Consider the following 22,126-nt stretch of genomic DNA (forward strand, 5'->3'; position numbering starts at 1 on the left):
GTGTTCATTTCTTATAAACCCTTTCATAAAAATTTTAAGTCTTTATATTTTAAACACCTTGGGATTGCTAATTTTTCATATAATGATGCCATATTGACTAGCTTCCTAAACTGTCTGTAACTGGATAAATGACTTCAGGAAGTTGAAGTCTTCCTTTAGTGGTCTCTTTACCATGTGAAAAATAGCAAATATTATTTGGAATATTAACCTCAATTGAGACATTAGTGGTTTCTTTTAGTGTTTATTTATATTTGAGAGAGAGAGAAAGAGACAGAGGGTGAGAGGGGGAGGGGCAGAGAGAGAGAGGGAGACACAAAATCCGAAGCAGTTTCCAGGCTCTGAGTTGTCAGCACAGAACCCCTACATAGGGTTCAGACCCACAAGTGGTGAGATCACGACCTGAGCCAAAGTTGGATGCTTAACCGACTGAGCCACCCAGGTGTCCCAGAAACAGTGTTTTGATCATTGCAACTTAGCACGAGTCACTAAATCCTTAATCAAGTTTCAGATATTCTGGTCAATATGCTAAAGAAGGAAAAGAAGAAAGCTCAGGATGCTCTCCACTCATCTGGCATGGATAGAAGTGAATGTGGACACTCACAGAGTTCACCTTTTCCACCTGGGAACCCAGAAGGTCTGAGGACTTTGCCATCCTCAGCTCCCACACAGGTCCAGGACGTCAACACTTTTGGGTACAGATCCAGTTTGCTCCACAGAAAAACAGGTCAGTTATATTTATTTATAAATATAAATTATATTATGTTAAATACAGAAAACCTAGGCTTAAATGAGAAAACATAGGCTATCATAAATTATATGTATATAGAAAAAATAAATAAACATGGAAACGGTTATAATTTTATCATGCTGTTCTTCATCATTGTAATTCAATTGCTGTTATTATTACTAATATTTCTCGAGGTTTTAAAGTTGTACCAGCAGCAGCTTCAGCAGCAATAACAAAAATTCCCAGGTTAAGTTTATCCTCAAAAGGAAAAAAAAAAAAAACAAAAAACAATCCTGGCATTCCTCATTCTCCATAATGGAATTCAGCATACCATTTTTTAGTTTTAAATATGCAAAGGTGAAGAAATGACAACTTATTTGTTAGAATTATTTTTTATAACTATCACAACTCTTAAATACTAATTTCCAAAATTGATGACTGAACTTAAAATACGAAGTATGAATTATCAAAGAGTTCAGAGGCAGAAATAGATGGGTCCAAGGCAACAGGAGAAAAGTTAACATTAGAGAAAGGAACACAATCTTTCCTCCACGGGAGGGAAAGAATAAGGACAGATGTTTCATTGCCAATGTGATGACACAGTGTTTGTTTCTAAATCTGAATAAGCTCTTTGTAGCAAAATAATTTAACAATATTATTACAGTCTGCCTTAATGGACAATAAACAAACAAAACTTTGTCAGATAGGATTTCACACAGCTGGATTGACAAGGAAGCACTTCTCCCAACTTGTAGCTTTTGATTGGTATGTCAGGCTTTCTTTAAAAATATTTTTAATGTTTATTTATTTTTGAGATAGACAGAGCACAAGTGGTGGGGGTGGACAGTGGGGCACGGGCAGAGGGAGACACAGAATCCGAAGCAGGCTCCAGGTCCAAGCTGTCAGCACAGAGCCCGATGCGAGGCTCAAACCCACAAACCATGAGATCATGACCTCAACCGAAGTCAGACACTTAACCGACTGAGCCACCCAGGTGGCCATGATTGGTATGTCAATTCTACAACTACAGAACCATGCTAGAGGCCCAGGCTGGTTTGTGCTATTTTCTCTTTCTATTAGACCAGCAGAGTGCAATGTACCGTTGTGTGATTGATGTCTTTCTCTTGAAAACATTGAGAAATCTGAAACATGGAACATACCAGAACAAAGGGGTGAAAAGCTTCCCCTTTTGGCAATATAGTTTGAAAATCTCTCTATAGGAGTGCCTGGGTGGCTCAGTCAGTCAAGCATATGACTTCGGCTCAGGTCATGATCTCACAGTTTGTGAGTTCGAGCCCCCTGTTGGGCTCTGTGCTGACAGCTCAGAGCCTGGAGTGTATTTCGGATTCTGTGTCCCCCTCTCTCTCTGCCCATACCCTGCTTGTGCTGTCTCTCTGTCTTTCTCTCAAAAAATAAACATTAAACAAAATTAGGAAAAAAAAAAAACCAAGAAAATCTCTGTATAAATGTTTGTTGGGATGGGCGACCTGATATGCATGGTTTTCTAAAGGATTTAGCTTGTTAATAATGAGAGTATGGCGCTCATTAAGAAGGACACATTTTATTTAATAAAGACAAGATCAAGAAGCCTGGAAATATACTTTGTGATATTATATCCCTTTGTCTCTTAATTCTAAATCTCCTTGCTTTGACTATTTATTTAACAACATAGTAGAATAAATTAAAAATCAAAGGAAATCAAAAACGCTATTTTTACCATTTATCATGGTAAATGGCAGGAGGCAAAGAAAGCAATTATTCCTCTCTGTGAATGTTTTCCATACAGCATTCCTATACTCTGCTATTGGTAACAGCTGGTTCAAAAAAAAAGGAGGCCCTCTGCATTGGTGACTTCATTAGTTCATCCATCAATTTATTCATTCCTTTATGCATTCAACATATATTTATTGACTGCACACTTTGTTCTAGGTACTGTGACAATTATTACTATTATGACTATAGCTTACACAGCCCTATATATATGTCAGGTACTCTTCACAGTTGTCTGCTTGAATTAACTCATCTAATCCTTATTCTATAGGTTCTTGTTTTAGCCCCATATTATACAAGAACATACAAGGACAAACCCAACCTCTGATCTCAGAGCACTTAGAAACTGACAGAGAGGAGAGCTTTGAACAATTAATTACAAAAGTGCACCTCTGTATTACTGATGGGGCACATACCAGGGAACCCTGCCTCAAGTTAAGATCAGAAAGATCCAACAGGGGGCATTGGGTGGGAGTGTGGCTGGAAGGAATATCGCAGGCAAAAGGAATTATTTAAATAGCTTTCAGGGCCTTTGTGGTGGAAAGGAGCATTTTGGAAAGTGAAAAGGTCAGGATGGTTGGCATGTGGGGAGTTGAAAAGCTAGGAAGACAGGTTGAGTATCCTGTGCAGAACAGATTGCATGACTAATTAGAAGGCCATTATGGTATAGTAGTCTAGGCCAGAGGATGGAAATAATGAGAGAGAGATGAGGGAATCAGAAGCATTTAGGAGGGAGAGTGGGCAGGGCTTGGTGACTAATGGAGGTAGCAGGTAATGGTGAAGATGGCCCCCAGGTCTGTGGGTGGCTTGTGAGGCTCTTCATGGAGGTAAGGAACAGTGCTCCCCCTGGCCGTGCCACAGTTGGCATTGTTGGTTATAGAGAACAGAGCTTGGCATCTCTGCTGACATGGAAAGTCATGGTCAGTACGAATGTTAGAACTCCATGCTTATGGACTGTTCACTGGCCTTCTCCAAAGACACACACCATTATGCCTGTGCAGAAATGGCCTCAGATATCACTGCCCCACCCTCGCAGTGTGCCAGACCTTTTCTGTTTCTATTTTCTCTTGCCCACACCATCTCCCTTCTCATAATTCTTCTTTCCCACAGCATCTCATAATCTCTCTCCTAACTCATAATTATAGTCAACTTTTTCAGTAACCCTTCTCCTCCCTTGATACTACTATCAAGACAGACTAGTTTTGTTTGGAGAATGAATTAAGTTTACTTGAATAGAAAATCACTGAAAAATAATGGAAATTGTTTGTAAAGTCCAAGTACAAATGAGGTAAAAGAGTTTTGGAGAAAAGCCTTATAGTTTAAAGAGTTTTTGAGTTGTTTTAACTGTCATTGGATGTAGCTCTAGCAATAACTTTAAATAGGAGTAGGTTCACAAATGGATTGATAATGATCTAACCATTTGGAAGAGGGACTGATGGGAGATTGATTTTATTTTTTTGGCAAAACTACAGATAGGATGAAAATTGCTGTGGATGAATCCATGCTGCGCAGCAACAGGTAATGGGATAGTTTGTTATAATATTTAAGATCCTAGGAGCTGATTAGGCTTTTATTATTGCATTATTTTATACAAGAACCTGCGTAAACTAAGCCAAATACAAAAAATTAATAAGCATGTGGTTTCGGAAGGATTTCTGCCCTATGTAGGTATGGTCAATTTCTATTAACCATCCTTTGGACTGCTTTTAATGCAGAAAGCAAGTAGATTTGACATCCTCCACTCGGAGACCATTGTCTCCCCTCTGATGACCCTCCCCCTTGTTCCTTTCACCCCCACTTCATGCCGGAAATGACTTCTTTCAAATTTCTTGTGCTAAAAGAAAATGAAACCAAACTCATGATTCACTAGAGAGCCCTACACAGTCATTGTGCAAGCAGCCTGCCAAGGCAGAGGAAGGAAGGTTAGGGGCTTTGGGGCTTCTTGTTTTTTTGGAAGTTAAATGTCTGTTTTGGTTTCATTCAAGTAATGAGAGGGATTGTTCAGCTCCACATTTTGAAAAGAGTCATATGGTTCTCTTTAAAATAGCAGGAGTTTGATACTTTGGTTTTCTTGTTTGGTTTTGGGGGTTTGTTGTTTTTGTTGTTGTTTATTTTTTTCGTGCTCTGACTGTGTGTTCCAGAGGGTCACCTGGAACCAGTGTTCCAAAAGCCCCTGATGACTCACCACATCCTTTAACTGAGATGCTAACAGAACCCACTCATCACAGGTGATGTCACCGGCATTTTAAAAGGTGAACTGAAAGCCAAAGCCACAGCCTGGAGGCTCCAGGCTCTTTTCTCATACTCCTGAGAATTTACTGAATCTCCACTATGTGCACAGAAGGTCCAAGGTTATAGGGGGCACCAGCGGAAACTGAGAAATGGTCTCTACCTCTGGGAGCTCACGTTTAAATAGCGGAGTCTGGCTTGGCACCCAAAAAGCAGAGAATAAAATAACAGGTGCTATAGCAGGAGCTAGAAGAAACACTATGGGAAGGCAAAGGAGAAGGCAGGGACCTTTACAAATAGATTGGGAAAAGCATTACAAAACAAGTGACACAGAAGTTAGGTCTCAAAGGATCAGTAGAATTTGGATAAAGATGGAGGGAAGAACATTCTATTACATTCCAGGTTTAAAGAATATTATGAGTAAAGGCTTGGGAACAGGAAGGCAAGTAAAAATATGTAGAGTTGGCAGGGGTACTTGTTTAGCTAGGGCCCTGGAGAGGTACAGGAAGTCCGAAGAAACAAGGCTAGAAAAATGAGTGGGAAGTTGTTGGGATGGCTGCTTCAGAGGGAGGGGGTAGAGGAATAGATGGGAACGTCCCCTTTTAACTTTATATGCTTTCATGTTGTTTTCATTTCTCACATTTAATTTCTTACCCATGTTACGAAAACCCTTGAATACCAAGCTGGGGAATTTTCTTCATCTGGTTGCAGGGAACCAACAAAACAGAGGGGGAGTGGTGATAGTTGTGCTCTGGGAAGGCATTTGTGGAAAAAATCTTTAGTGTTTTGAAGACGAGATGCCTGGAGACGTGGTAAATGGTTGAGGAAATAGAATAGTCTGAGTTCGGAGTGATGGAAACAAAGAGGCAAAGAGCATGAAGAGATATAACAGAGGGAGCCTACAGCAGTTCTCCATGGCATAAACAACTCTGGTTCTTGTCCCTCTTATTGGTTTTCCCAGTTCTTCTGGCACTGAGAATGCAGGTACAGGCATCGACAGGAGGACAGGGCAGCCGGTGCTTCTCTGGCATGCTGCTTCAAACCTGGAGTCTGTTCCTTGAGTTTGCTCTACTCATGCTCAAAGGATTGCTCTCTGGACCAAAAGCTACTGTTACAAAGGTTTAATATACCCAAATCATCCATTAAGTTGAAGAGCTCAAAGAGAAATCCATAGAGCAAAACTCACCCATAAAACCAGAGAAAAAGTATAGAGATTAGGTTTTCTAAGATCCTTTCCAACTTGCTTTGTAGTAAGCCTCAGGCACAAATGTTCACCTCTTGCTTTTCAAACCTCTCATGATCCATCTTAGCCTCTCTTTTGGAACTGACCATGCTTTCATCCTTGCATTTCCCTATAAATTCAATTAAAGAGACAGTGAGTAAATGGATCATTGCCTTCTCTGTAGCTCCATGGCCATCCTCACTTCCGCAGTGCAGAGTATTGAGGCTACTCCGAACACTGCCTCTGAGAAATGCATCTTTGTAACCCTCCTATTCGAAGGGTCCATAGATTAGATGAAATGAATAAATGATGCTCAAAAAAGAGAAAGGGGAGAGAGAGAAGTTGAGAACAGACTCTGCTTTAGGTTTAAAATCAAGCCTTACCCCCATTTCCATTTGTTTTATCTGATAATCTTTATGATTCCACCACTAAGGTCTTCAAACCTAAGAAGTGAACAAACAAGTAGAAGCCAATGTGTTTTCTAAAGGAAGGCAGTGTGGTGCTGGATGGGACTCAACTTCTTACATTTGTTGGATTCAGCAGACACCCATGAGCTCCCATGTGCCTCTATCTATCTATCTACCTATCCATCCATCCATCCATCCATCCATCCATCCATCCATCTTAGAAGTTATCATCTATGAGCATCTCAGGAATTTTTAATCTAGTCAGGGAGCTAAGTAGGTAGCTAGAGCTGTCTTTTAGCATAATGAGAATGCTGAACAAAGGGGCCTGGGTACTTGAGGATTCCACCAAAACTGTAGCCTAGTCAATCACCAATTCCATATTCTTTGGGGAAACAGTATGGTCAGGAAGGGGAACACAGATTCTGAATATGGGGTGGATTCAAAGAACTAGAGGTATCAAAGAGGCAGTGTCCTATTGCCTATGGACATTAAAAATTGCTGAGTTAGATGTATAAAGGAAGACCATGACCCTGGTACCCAAGTACTCAGTGAAAAATGATAAACGCAGAAGACTGCTGATGACAGTGAGGAGGACAGGGTAGAACATACAGCCAGGTGGAATGAACCTGAATGGATAAAAGGTTTGCCTATGTTGTATTGTTTGCTTGTGTCTTTATTTTCAGCAGCATGAATGGGTATTGTTCCAGAATCATGGAGACAAGACAGGTAAAATTATGGCCAACAACCTCATTTCCCTACCTCGTTGTAGGAAGAATCTTATTCTGAAATAATGCCATTTTTTTCACCTGAAGTTCAGGGTGAAAGGCTATATTTTTATTCTGTTATGTTCATAAAGTAGATGGGATATTGTCTGCTCAAGAAAATTGATTCTTCTAATAAGAGGGATATCCTCAAATCTCCTTCAAAACTTGCTGGGAGAAGGCACAGCACTCAGGTCTGGTAGAGGACACTAACCAAACAATCACGGAAAACCAGTTGCCCAAAGTGATATACTTACATGTGACAGAAAGTTAGCGATAGTTCTGGGTGTGGGAACCCTTTCTTTTGGCTTTAGGATAAAGGATCCCAAATATGAAGATTGTGTCAGAACACAGGTAATTAATTTTCATTTTATTAAACTTTGCATTCAAAATTAATTTTTCAGTTGATTATTTGGAGCTCAGGTTTCATTCTCTCGTATATGGGTAGGTTAGGTTTCCTGGAAAGCAAAGTCTCAGCCAGGTGTTTATTCAGGAGGGCCCTTGGAACCAACAGTTGTGGAAGTGAGAGGAAGGGTGCAGGACTTAGCAGAGGGAGAGCTGAGCTGTGACGCAGTCCTGACAGAGGCCTCAGGGGCTCTGAAGCTGAGCAGGCCTGTCAGAGTTGTCCCAAGTTGAGGCAACAGAGCAGGGCCTTTCTACCTTCATGACGATTGTTGGATACAGGCCTGCCCCTGAAAGAGGGGTGGCTTTAAATGAGGCAGTTTTCTTGAGCTGAGAAAATTCCAAAGAGGGTTGATAACTGAGGACTTGCTGCTAATGTACTCTTAGCAGCTGGAGGAATAAGTCCTTCATTCTTCTTTTTAACCCTAAATTTTATTTTTGTCACCCCCAATCCCCCACCTCTGGTTACCATCAATCTATTCTCTGTATCTATGGTTTTTTTTTTTTTTAGATCCCACATATAAGAGCAATCTTACAGTATTTGTCTTTCTCTGTCTGAATTATGTCATTTAGCATAATGCCCTTGAAGCCCATCCATATTATCACAAGTAGCAAGATTTAATTCTTTTTATGACTGAATAATATTATCTGTATCTATATCTATATCTGTATCTATATCTATATCTATGTCTATGTATCTGTGTCTACATCTATATCTATAAAAGTATCACATTTTCTTTATCCATTCATAATCAGTGGACACAAGGTAATTTCCATATGTTGGCATTGTAAATGATGCCGCAGTAAACATGGGGATGCTTTTCAAGTTAGTGTTTTCCTTTTCTTTCGATCAATACCTGGAAGTAGAATTCCTGGGCCCTATGGTAGTTCTATTTTTAGTTTTTTGAGGAACCTCTATACTATTTTCCACAGTGGCTACACCAATTTACATTGACACCAACAGCGCACAAGGGGTCCCCTTTCTCCACATTCTTGCCAACGCTTGTTACTTCTTGTCTTTTTTTTTAATAGCTATTCTCACAAATGTAAGGGGATATCTCACTGTGCTTTTGATTTGCATTTCCCTAATGATTAAAGATGTCAAGCGTCTTTTCATGTGCCTGTTGGCCCTCTGTGTGTCTTCCTTGGAAAAATGTCTATTCACACATCCCCAAAGGCAAGGGAATTAAAAGCAAAAATGAACTACTGGGACCTTATGAAGATAAAAAGCTTCTGCACAGCAAAGGAAACAACCAACAAAACTAAAAGGCAACCAATGGAATGGGAAAAGATATTTGCAAATGACGTATCGGACAAAGGACTAGTATCCAAAATCTATAAAGAGCTCACCAAACTCCACATCCGAAAAACAAATAACCCAGTGAAGAAATGGGCAGAAAGCATGAATAGACAGTTCTCTAAAGAAGACATCCGATGGCCAACAGGCACATGAAAAGATGCTCAACGTCACTCCTCATCAGGGAAATAGAAATCAAAACCACACTCAGGTATCACCTCACGCCAGTCAGAGTGGCCAAAATGAACAAATCAGGAGACTATAGATGCTGGAGAGGATGCAGAGAAACGGGAACCCTCTTGCACTGTTGGTGGGAATGCAAATTGGTGCAGCCACTCTGGAAAACAGTGTGGAGGTTCCTCAAAAAATTAAAAATAGACCTACCCTATGACCCAGCAATAGCACTGCTAGGAATTTACCCAAGGGATACAGGAGTACTGATGCATAGGGGCACTTGTACCCCAATGTTTATAGCAGCACTCTCAACAATAGCCAAATTATGGAAAGAGCCTAAATGTCCATCAACTGATGAATGGTTAAAGAAATTGTGGTTTATATACACAATGGAGTACTACGTGGCGATGAGAAAGAATGAAATATGGCCCTTTGTAGCAACGTGGATGGAACTGGAGAGTGTTATGCTAAGTGAAATAAGCCATACAGAGAAAGACAGATACCATATGGTTTCACTCTTATGTGGATCCTGAGAAACTTAACAGAAACCCATGGCGGAGAGGAAGGAAAAAAAAAAAAAAGAGGTTAGAGTGGGAGAGAGCCAAAGCATAAGAGACTGTTAAAAACTGAGAACAAACTGAGGGTTGATGGGGGGTGGGAGGGAGGAGAGGGTGGGTGATGGGTAGTGAGGAGGGCACCTTTTGGGATGAGCACTGGATGTTGTATGGAAACCAATTTGAAAATAAATTTCATATATTGAAAAAAAAAGAAAAATGTCTATTCAGATCTTCTGCCCATTATTTAAAAAAATTTTTTTTAACATGTATCTATTTTTTGAGAGACAGAGAGAGACAAAGTTCGAGTGGGGGAGGGGCAGAGAGAAGGAAACACAGAATCCAAAGCAGGCTGCAGGCCCTGAGCTGTCAGCACAGAGCCCGACGTGGGGCTCGAACCCACAAACCGCGAGATATGACCTGAGCCAAAGTCGGATGCTTAACCGACTGAGCCACCCAGGAGCCCTACTTCTACCCATTATAAATCAGATTGTTGGGGGCTTTTTGTTGTTTTTTGTTTTTTGCTTTGCTTTGATTTGCTTTGCTTTTAAGCTGTGTGGGTTCTTTATATTTTGGATATTAGCCCCTTGTCGTCAGATATTTGATTTGCAAATATCTTCTCCCATTCAGTAGTTTGCTTTTTCATTTTGCCGATGGTTTCTTTTACTGTGCATAAAAAACTATATCACACCTTTCAGTATGATGTAGTCCCACATGTTTATTTTTGCTTTTGGTGTCAGATTCAAAAACTCTTACCACCTTTGTTTTCTTCTAAGAGTTTATGATTTCAGGTCTTATGTTAAAATCTTTAATCCATTTTGAGTTAGTTTTTGTGTACATTGTAAGATAGTGATCCAGTTCATTCTATTGCATGTGACTGTCCAGTTTTCCCAGCACCATTTGTTGAAGAAACTGCCCTTTCTCCATTGCATATTCTTCTCTCCTTTGTCATAAATTAATTGTCAATGTATGTGTAAGTTTAGTTTTGGGATCTTTATTCTGTTCCATTGATCTGTGTGTCTGTTTTTATGCCAATGCCAATTGTTTTAATTATTATAGCTTTGTAATATAGTGTGAAATTGGGGAGCACAGTGCCTCCAGTTTTGCTTTCCTTTCTTAAGATTGCTTTGGCTATTTGCGGGCTGTGTATGTGTGTGTGCGTGCGCACGTGTGTGCACGCATGCAGTTCCATACAAATCTTATGACTATCTGTGTATTGCTTTGAACATACCCATTGGAATTTTGATGGGAATTGCATTGAATCTGTAGATTGCTTTGAGTAGTATGGACATTTTAACAATACTGATTCTTTCAGTCCATGAACACAGAATATCTTCAGTTTTCTACATATAAATCTTTCACCTCCTTGGTTAAATTTGTTTCTAGATATTTTATTCTTGGAATCCTTTATTCTTGAAGGGTTATCTGGATGGCACATCATAGTATCCACCACAGATGATAAGTTTTCCAGGATGTCCAAAATACCAGTGCAATGGTTACCTTAGCTGAATTATGTAACTTACAGCTCATAATGTCACTCTATGGTAATATGACCCATAAAGCTGAATAAATATAGGAATTATGTGATCGAATCACTATTTTTAGCATTGTTTTCTTGATGAAATATATTCTGCATTCCAACTCGGGATGTCAAGAACACATGCCCTTGCACTCTGGCAACGGAAGAACAGAAGCATTCTCTCTCTCTCTCTCTCTCTCTCTCTCTCTCTCTCTGTCTCTCACACACACACACACACACACACACACACACACACATCCATGCAGAGTCTTGCCCAGGCTTTGGCAATAAAACGTTACTTTTTCACCAATTGTTTATTCGCTTTGTAGAACACACGAAGTACTGTGCTATTCTAGATGATGTGGAAAATATAGGATATTCTACTAGAGAGACTCTGGGAAGCATGAAAGACTATTCTTAGCTGCAGGAGCAGTGACTCTTATTAATTCATTTAAAAAGCACTGAATTGAATCTATGTACTGACTGTTATGCTAGGTGACTGAGACCCAGTACTTATTGAAGCAGTTATGATCTAGAAGAGGACCTATAGTGGACATGCACAGAGAGTGCCATGGGACATGGATGGGGAATGGTCAACTCCTTCTGGGTAGGTTTAGGAAAACTTGCATGCAGGAAGTGATACTTGAACAAAATCTTCAAAGAGTAATCAAATTTACGTCTGACAAAATAAATAGATGAAGGAAGCAAAAGACAGAGCACCTAGGAAACTTCTCAAGCAATAGCATGGAGATATGGAACATGGAATTTTTGTGATGTTTCAAGTCTTCGGTTTGGCTGGACTATAGCATTTGTGTGGATTGGATAGTATTTCCCAAGAAATAAAGCTAAAGAGGGCCAGACTCATGAGAAGCCTAAAAGCCATGCTTCCTAATTTAGAACTTAATTTTCCTAGCAATTAGGAGCCATTATAACTTTTTAATAGGAGAGTAACATGGTCGGATTTCTGGTAAAAAAAGATCACTGATAAGCAATGTGCCGAGTAACCAGGGACCTGGGGGGGAGGTAGAATGGATGCTGTAGTACTAGTCAAGGTCAGAAATTATGAGAGCTTGGATAAATGAGCCACAGTCAGGATTGAAAAGATTAGAAATATGTTAGGGGTAACTATGAAGGAGAACTGATTGCAACTGGTTAGGATGGGTGGGGGGTGAATTGACAATCTGGGATGACTCCCAGGTTAGCAAGACTGAATCCATGAAGAGAAGCAGGTCTGGAAGGAGAGTGTATTGGTTTAATTATGGATATACTGAGAATGAATATGATATTGGTGTCTAAGCTAGTAAATATATAGCTTTAGGGCTCAAGGCAAGGGGTTAATTAGGGACAACGATCACTGACTTACAGCCGTGAGAGTGGATTAGGTGGTCCAGTGAAATGGGTAGCAAGGCAAAAGAGGGAAAAAGGACCAGAGGCAGAATGCTTAGGCTCCCCAATATTAGTGGGGTGATCTGGGGCAGAAGGGCCAGCAAAACAGAGCTGTGAAAGGCAAGAGAGAGTCAAGAGTAAGATCTCAGAAGCCCTGCTAAAAGTTGTGTTTTGAGGAGATGGATGCGATTAACAGTATTGGAAGTTGCCGAGTGGTCAGCTTAGGTGAGAATTGCGGAGTCTATCAGATTTGGATGGGAAGTGAACAGTGACTTTTGCCAAAGCAATTTTAAAGAGCGAAGGAGCAGAAAGCTCACTGTACCAGATTGAAGAGTGGGAGGAGAGGAAGTGAGGCAGAAATAGTCACAGAGATCATGGGAGGTTAAAGAATTTCGAGGCTAGTGTTGTTAAATGGAGTTTCTTTGTGGGTGTTGAAGTCATTAGGATATTGGCAGGAAATGGGGCAGAAAGGAAAACTGTGAGCCAGGAGCCCAAATCTGCTTAGGTAGCTGGGTGGTTTGTTCACTCCTTGAACCAATATATACTTTAAGTTACAGCATCAGAGAGAGTGGGTAGCAGGACCAAAGGGCACAAATCTCAAAGGAGGAAAGGTTTGGGCCTTGATGTTAAAAACGGTGATATTGAAATGGTACTGGTGACTCCGAAGAAAACCACAATGACCCTGGCCCTTCTAGTATTTGCACATAGGAGAGTGAACATCCTCCACTTGAGAGGGCTCCAGATAAGTCAGTATCCTTGAAGGAAAAGTCAGATTTCAGTGAAGAGAAAGAGCTGAAGGGGGTGTTCCAATAAAAATGTTGAGCATGTGGGAGAGCTTAATTAACAGCGAATGTGGGGTCCAGAGAGCAGCATAGGACAGGTTCTCAGGGAGGCCAGCAGTGGAAGGAGGAGTGGGTAGAATGACATGGCAATAGGGCAAGGAAGTAAAGAATAATATGTGAGATGACAGTTGCCTGCAGGGGCTTGCATTTTGTGGGTGGCCAAAGATGATAGGGATAGAAGTCATGGTAGGATTGATTATCCTTGAGGCTACAGGCCTGGTAAGTGTGGCACATTCAGTCTCTTACTGGCTTTTAAATGATATGCTTCTGATGATTTCCTTTGACATGAACTCTCCCTAGATGATGCTTTGGAATGAGAGTGGGGGGAAAGGTCAACCGGCTTCTGGAATGTTCCACTTGCAGTGAAATCACAGGACCCTGTGAGCTTGGGACAAAGGTACAGCATGGAAAAGCTCAAAAAGGGTGCTGGAAATTGTTGGGTAGAGTTTTCCTCACATTGTGGGGAGCAGTTTGTATGTCTCCCACATGCTCTTCTCTTGACAGGGTCCTAGTCGATTCTAACAGTAGCAGCCGCTCTCCTAGTGATGGGGACACTTGATCAGTGGTAGTAGTTTTGTGGCTTTGTAGATATGGGTCATTCCTAAGTCAGATACTTAGAATTTTGGTATTGCGTTTCCTAAATTGTAAGCTCCTATATAAGTCTTCAGTGTTCAGAGGCCTCCTCAGAGCCCCCTCTGGAGGTAACATAGAGACACTAAAGCAAGAGAAATAGAATTGAATCAAGGAGATTTTTTTTTCTGGTCTTTTTGATTTGGGTCAAGAACAGAGCTGAGAATCTTTAAACCTCCTATATGACAAGTTTAACTCTGTCATTTCCCCCTGGCCATCATATAATCAGATTTCACCCTGCGATGAGAGACAACAATTGCACTGAGTTATAGCATTTGCCTTCACCCTGGAGTTTGGGAATCCATCAGCACTTCCTTTTTCAGATATGATATTCTGGGATTTATACCAACAAAGACGAAAATAGTTTCCGTCACTGTGTTCAATTGGGACTGTATTTTGGAAGGATGATAGATGAACTCTGACTTTATTTGTAGCATAAGACATGATCTTTGCACAACGTCTATCAGTTGCTGTGACAACCCAAGCCAGAATTTACCATTCTGCTTCTACTGCAGTTAAGTTCAGCTGGTTATGTCATTGAAATTACCATAACCAGTATATATGTTGGGGGGTGGATTGGGTGGGACTGAAAAAGGCCACCTGGGAAACAATACGCCTTTCTCCACCATACGCATGTCAAACGCACGTCAAGTTTGTCTTTCGATTAGACCCTCCATCATTGTTTGAAAAGCTTTGTGCCACCTGTCACTCTACCTCTTAAGCTCCCTCAGTCAGAAAGCTTTGCTCGGAAATACTAGTTCACTCCCTCTAGCTGCATTTCAGGCTGATCTCTCTTCTCATCTTCTGGTTCCCTTAATTTCTAGTTATGCTTCCGTGAATCTGTTCAGTTCTTTGCTTTTGGTTATTCTACTTCATTTTGATGAACAGAGATTTCTTGGGAATCCTACAGCAGTCTGTTCTCTGAATGTCTTGAGCCTCATAAACTTGTGCTGAGTTGAGCACTGTTCCAAAACTGATAGAAGAGGTGTGCCTCGTGGCTGGGATTACCAGATGTAGAAAATAAAAACAGAAGATAAATCACGCACAACTCTTTAGTATAACTGGGTCCCAAATATTGAACAGAAGCCACTTATACTAGAAAATAAAGTTTGTTGTTTATCTTACATTCAGATTTCACTGGGAAATCTTATATTTTACCTGACAACACTACCCCTGGCCCTTTTCTTTGTTGCGATGGTTCCCTTGTATGAGGGTTCCCAGACAGCCTTTAAGGAACTGCTCCAGAGGAGGAATAGTGGGGACTGTGTGGGTTCATTAGCAGGCAGGGCTGCCTCAGGGCTCTTGTATTGGTGGGGTATGGGGGCGGGGAGGGGAGGAGGTGGGGTTGATCTTCGCGCTAGCACCAAACGCTGCAGTTGTTTCGTCCTTTGTCCTACACCTGTCTCTTTCTAGACTGGTGTAATTCCAAGTTGCTGATCCTAGGAGGGGGACAGGAGGGTTGCAGTGCACAGCATTCCTCAAACTTCCACCTCAGAGTGCCCATCAGTATCTCACAGGATGCTTGTGCTCGATAGAACACTGTTTATGGGAAAGCCTGCTGTGCGGTGTCCCCATGAACATGTTCTGCTGCATGTAGAGTTCAGCCAGTGCTACTGTGTCCAGCTATTTATATCTCAGTTTTATCGTCAGTGATCAGTACTGGCTCAAACCATGGCTTGATAAACTGCATCTTGTTGTGTGTTCCTAGAGCCCAGTCACTTGTATACAGTTATTTTTGGAAATAAGTTTTGTAACCAATACTTTCATTAATAATGTAGATCATTCTGTTGGAGGTTTTTCAGATGTCCAGACATACTCTGAACCTGGTTTCCTCAAGCTGACAGACCAAAGTAGAACTATTATATATAGTACTTTCTTCCATTGAAGTACTCCCACTCTAATTTGACCAATTATACATTCAGGATAGCCTATGGATATTTATGAACTTCCCAAGGCAGCTAGACGTAGAAGCTTCCGAGCTCAGTTCTGTGTATGATGTCATATGCCTTCGTGAAGTTGGCAGATACAATAAGAGATATTAACATTCAACTCTATACTTTTCCCATCTTTACTGCATGATGAAAATCAGCTCAACGTTACCCTGAGTTTTTAGATGGTGGGTTCCCCTCTCCAGCTGTGCTGTTGAGACGTGTTTACAAATCTCTTCTTAGGAGTTTTATTTCTCTTAGAAGCTCAACATTTACCTTTGGATGGCTTGAGTGAAACTTTGAAACATATGGATGACTTCACCCACAAGAGTTTAATGGGAATCAGGCAATGGCTATTCCAAGAAGTGCCATGTAGCAGTGGGCTGGCCCTTTAGGTCTCATTACTAAACGTGATCAAATTGAGTATTCGATTCGATCGAATTGAGCACCATCTGGATTTTGAATGTATGCACGGTTATCTTTTTCTTTCACTAGAAATTTATATTAGTGATTACAAGCAAATGCCTGGCATATTCCTTTTACAAGACTGTAGTATAGTGCCTCATATTTCAAGTCCTATGTTGCTCATTCTCCCATATTGCAGTGAAACAGTGAGATATGTCACCTTAGAATTTTACAGTCCACTGATATGAGAGAGAGCAATTGAGGCTTTTAAACCATTAGTCTGCAATGCTCATCACTTAACTCAGATAATGCTGGGTGACTAAATCATTTCCATCAGTCACAGCTGTGCCAATATAAGTGTGCACACCTGTACTTCCATACACACACACACCACATAATCACACAACACCTTGCACATGCACACTCCACACTCACACACAAGACACATGTGTGCACACCAACCCTTTCGTCTTTTGTGCTTTTCTAGTATATCCCGTCCTTTTCTAGTCTTCTTAGTCTGCACTAAATTAAACAAAAGTCCCACCATACTTACTGGTCCAGAACTATCTAAATGGTTGATTTACTGACTCGTAGGTTAAATTCCAATTTTGTGCCACTCCATTAAGTCTGGCAGTTCCTGGGTTGCTGTCCTCTAGCATTTATCTGGCCCTTATGATCTCAATGAATATCTGTGACCCACTTTATTCTGTGAACACAAGCAGGATCAGCATTTGATATGTATGAGATCATGGAAAAGTGATGCTCTGCCTAATGTGGGGTGTGTGTGCGTGCGTGTGCACGCGTGTGTGTGTGTATATGTGTGTGTGTGTGATTTTTCTCACCGAGGCCCAAGATGTTTTTTTGATAATGCCCTGCAGGGAGATAGACAGGATTTAGTGGTCTATTGCTCTCTCCGAACTCATTAAGTTTTGTTAAGCTGATTATGTTGGCTTGGATATACAATAGATAGGCTCTTTAAAAAAATTTTTAAGCGGAAGTGAAAACCTAATTGGTTAGCATATTCATTTCATAACTTTATTGCTCATTACCCCTTCCATTTTAATTACATATGCTGTGTGAAATAATTGGTTTTTGCCATTAGCAAACAGAGCCCACAGGGCCTTATTATCCCCAGACTCATTGCTTCTGTGTTCAATTAACCATTTTTCTGGAATAGTTTTGTTTGACAGAAGATTGACTCCAGGGTTTAAAACCCCATTTTTCACCAAGTGCGGTAGGTGACAGTGCCGTAGATGGTATCTAAGGTATCCACAGAAAGGAACACCCGTGAGTCTCTTTCATTCACCGTCGCACACCAAATCTGCCAGAGGTTGAGATGCAAGATGGTCAGCCTGTCCCTGCTGCAGCCTGGATTCTCCATATAACTCTCTCCTTCCCCCCCACCCCCCCCTTCCGGGTCCCTAACAGTAGAGACCTCTGGTGGGGCTAGGGATGCTCCGCCCCAAATCCTCCTTCTCTCCTAAGCTTGAAATCCCCTCATTTGGATAAATGGGATAACAACCTTAAGAAGGTTAAGCTAGAAATATCTATCATTCAACCCTAGTGTGTTTCATTTGGTCAACTGCTTTCTTAGGTAAGGTAAACGCAGGTAATCTGAGGACATGGCACACTTCGGCCCGGTACTACAGCAGTGAAGGACCGTTTTCCAGAAGCCTGGAGAGCAGCATTTTGGCCAGTGGGCGAAGGACAGGGGCACAGTAAGAGAGAAAGGAGAATGAAGTGTACCACTCTGAAATGTGGCCTCTCCTACCTTTCCTCCTCCCAGGGTTCACTCCTTATCAGGAACGAGGAGGAAAGGGGTTGGGGAACCAACCACAGCTGGCTTCCTGGTAACAGGTGCAGAAATCTGGGAAGTGTATTACCAAGACAGACCCAAAATTTGCTGTGTGCAGCCTGTAGAGGGATTTCCTAAGTTTATTCTATGTTGCATGTGGCTATAAGATCCACATAGCTTAGCCAGAATTATGCCACAGCACTTTTAATTTTAATTTTTAATTTTTACAATACTTGTATGTATTTTCCTTTAATATAATTAAAACCTTACAAGTAGCGCTAACTTCCCTTTGACAACCCACTCCAATCTCTCAATCCCTACCACCCCAGTTAAAATTGTGTGTATGAGATGTTTTTAACTTTTTCTTTATATATATGTACATATATATATATATATAATTACATATAATTATATATATATATAATTTCCCTTTTTCTATATATGTATATGTGTTTGTATACTTACATATATGTATATATTTATATTTGTATAAAATAATACATAGCTTAAAATAGATACATAAATTTTATTTATATATGTTATTATTTATATATTACTAGAAATACATAAATAATACAAAATTTTACTTATATATTTCTGGTTACTATATATAAATGCATATTTTTATGTATATACATAGTAAATTCACACAGAATCTATAATGTTATTTCATGTGAATATATTTGTATTTTGCTCCATAAATAGTCATTCAATATTCAGCAAATGTTAAGTGGCTGCTCTGTACTGGAGCTGTTCTGGACACTGGCAATTAAATCCAAAATAAAACAAAGATCCTTGCCCTCATCAAACTAACATTGTAGTAAATGCCATCATTCTGAAGCTTCTTTTTTCACTCAATAATCTGTCTCGGCGGCTTATCCATCTTCATACATGTATATCCACCTCAGCTGTTTTAACTAATGCATAAAATGTGGTCATATCACAGGTGACTTTGACATTCCCCATATTGATGGAATCATTGTCATGAAATTTTGACCTAGCAATCTGCTCTTCTAGAGATTTCTTTATAGTCGTCTGGCAGTGGAAAAGGCCCCCTTTCAGCTTTTCCTTCCCTGTCTCTGGTGGAAGAGATAAGGAAACTGCATCTCCTACATCACTTTGTGATGATGATTTTGTCAGTTGCATCCTGGGCTGTCAGACCAGAGGTACAGTGCAAGGGAAATATTTGAGAGAGTTGGTGAGAGAAAATTTCTTTTTCTCCTTGGGATAATGCATCAAAGCTTTAATGACAGGAATCAAAGTGGAGGTGGCAGTGGGGGGTGGGGGGGCGGATTGTGACCAGGGGAGTGGAAATGGAAGAGCTGAGGGCAGGAAGCCACTGGTGCAGGATGGCCAAGGGAGGACCCTGGGGGATGGGCCTGGACCGCAGCAGCAGGTGACCGTGATCCCCAGAGGCAAGGGGAGTGGGTCAGCTTTATCTGAGTCCACATCAAACATGGGGAAGGCCTGTGTTGGTGTTCAACTCCTATTTTTCATCTTCCAATGTGGTTCTTATTCATGACATCATGTAGGTTCTCTTCTTAAATCCCCCTGAACTATGAAAGCCTGCATTCCTGCTTCTAGACATTCGGGTTTGATAAAGATGTGAAAAAGCCCTTGTGTCTGGAACAAACAGAATGAGGCTTATAAGAAGAGCCCCAAGTATAGAATGAAATCCAGTCCTCCTATGTGAAATATTTTCCTTACCTCATTCTGAGCCACATGAGTTTAATGTGCATAATATGGGAAAACTTTTTTCATACAGTAAAAAAAAAATTAGTAGATTTCATAGTTTCCTTCTTTACAGTTGCAGCTTCACAGCATTTATTTTATGATAGATCTTCTTCATCACAATGTAACATAAAAACATGATTTAAGCTTTTCTTTGGTTTGTTCAGTTTAATCATCAGTGAAAATAATGCTGATTTTTCTATCAGTAGTCAAGTTTTAATCTTCACATTAGGGTTATTACTTTTCATTTGTCCATCCATTCATTTAACCTGAAAATAGTTAAGCCAAGTGGTAGGGGAAATTATCTCCAGATAAGGTCTTGAGTGTGGATGATTATTTTTGGAAACTTCATCCAAGTGGTTGAGATAATCAAATGCGTTTCATGACATCTTTTTCTATGTGAACATGATATGTGGCTTCTCTGTGTTTTTATTAGTAAGGCAAATATTAGTGGACTTAATTGAAGTTTGAATGGTTTCACTTCTTTGTATTCCAGGGTTATCGTAAGGAATGCAAAAATAATACCTCACACATTTTATATTTATGTATACATCTAATGAATAGACTTTTAGTAAACAAATTTGGGTTCTTTTCCAACTCTGTGCCCTCCATGAAAGAGGGTTTTCTGACCCTTCAATCGCTCATGTCATTCTCTGCCTACATGCTAATGTCTGGGTGAAGATGCTGGTTCACAGTTGGTACCAGGAAGGCAAAGGACAGAGATTTGCTCCTCAGGTGAGCCATTTAATTTCCAAAAGGAAACACAAAGACAACATTTTTAAAAAGTCTGCTGACTCTTTCATGTTGTATCCCTAGATCTAGATAGCCCTTTTTTAAATGCCACTATCAGAGAAGGATCTCTGGGATCCTTCATGGGACCTGAAACTTATGCATTGGGAGGGAGGGGGGTAATTAAAAAAAATTCAAAATTAATTATTCAAAAGTAGATATGAAATTGAATATTTGCGAAGTAACGAGAAAATAACCGCATCATGGCGCATTACAAACTTAAAAAGCTAACAAATAACCAAATCTATGAAACTCCAATAATTTAATTAACTGCTTGACACACTTCTATGATACTTCTTCTCTACATTTTTTGCTCCATAATCTTTGATTGCTACTTCACATAACCATTTTGTTATATCATTTTCTATAGAGAGGATACAAAGATTACTCAATTTCTCTTCTAAACATGGTTGGCTGAAACTTATTTCTATTTTTGGCAGTTTAGAAAAGATTCTTCCATCGTTGCAATTTGTCATTCTTAATGTCATGTAAATTGTTAGAATTTTCAAATATGGGAAGACTCCATCATGTTTCTTTCATATGAGAGCTGTCAGATTTGGAGGACGTGTCCACCTGTGCAGAGCCATCTCTGTGTTCCTACATTTCAACCTTGTTTCTATTCCAGTGCCAAAATCTGACAGTGCTGGGTGCCACAGAGCATGTGCAAATCATAGAATAACCTCCAGAGCCATATCTTCCTGCCAAAGTGCCGAGTATGTTGGTGTAATGAGTGGACAACATATTGCTGGAAACCGTTCCTACCCCAGGGCCACTAGCAATAACTTCAGCATAAACAGAAGCAACTAACAACCATGCAGCTATATTGCTCTAAAACCAGATCAAATGTTCTTCTTTGTCAGACCCTAAAGTACCAATGGTCGCTCCACTGTTCCACACTCCTAGACTAGATGGGAGGTGCAATGGAGGGGAAGTCCAAGTGGGGAAATCCAGTGGTCTGGACTGACTGCAATTAAAATATCTAGTTTTGAAAAGTACTAACACCCCATGACCATGTGCCCATACTACCAAGATTCTCTCAGGGGCTCGTGCAAGTGAGGGTCCTAAAGCTTGAGCTTCCTCAGCTTTATGACAATGATGCTGCAGCATATTTTGGATCATGGTGAGGAGGGACTGGGAGGGTAAAACAGTCAGCTTGTGAGTGCTTGCTGCTTGCAGGACTTGGACGGGCTTAGGCAGCCACGAGTCTGGTAGGGAGGGAGGAAGAGGAGCAAACCCAATGCAGATGCTACAGGCACTTGGGGAAGCAAACCTAACTGCAGGTTGGCTGACCCAATAAAAGGCAGCCAGATCACTTGCTGTGGGAGCTCAAGTGTCATGGTAATCTCAGGTGGGAACACCAGGAGGAGACCTCCCCTTGCAGTATAGAAGAAAGGACATGAATTCTGGAGTCATGAAGATCAGGACTAGAATCTTCATGTATACACTCTTAGTAGCTGTGTCACTGTGGACAAGTTCCTTAACCTCCCTGAGCCCTACTTCCCTTATCTGTATAAAACCGAGGATGATACTGGAGCGCCTCAGTGGCTTCGTCGTTAAG

The 22,126-nt window shown here is 40.6% G+C and overlaps 1 protein-coding gene across 2 annotated transcripts in view; it reads left to right on the forward strand.

Moving 5' to 3' along the window:
- The window catches only part of KIF6 (kinesin family member 6), a 385,696-nt gene that overhangs the window by 184,311 nt on the left and 179,259 nt on the right, over nt 1-22,126 (forward strand). Inside the window, exons 1-2 of one of the 2 annotated variants that reach the window (XM_049652735.1) lie at nt 638-724; nt 3,970-4,015. In XM_049652735.1, the coding sequence (XP_049508692.1) occupies nt 3,991-4,015 (25 nt within the window). In that variant the 5' untranslated portion in view covers nt 638-724; nt 3,970-3,990. Of the gene's footprint in view, nt 1-508; nt 725-3,969; nt 4,016-22,126 lie in introns of those variants that run through there. The other variant, XM_049652734.1, reaches the window with a different exon arrangement.

This window comes from Panthera uncia (genome assembly GCF_023721935.1).
Source record: "Panthera uncia isolate 11264 chromosome B2 unlocalized genomic scaffold, Puncia_PCG_1.0 HiC_scaffold_24, whole genome shotgun sequence".
Taxonomy (NCBI): Eukaryota; Metazoa; Chordata; class Mammalia; order Carnivora; family Felidae; genus Panthera; species Panthera uncia.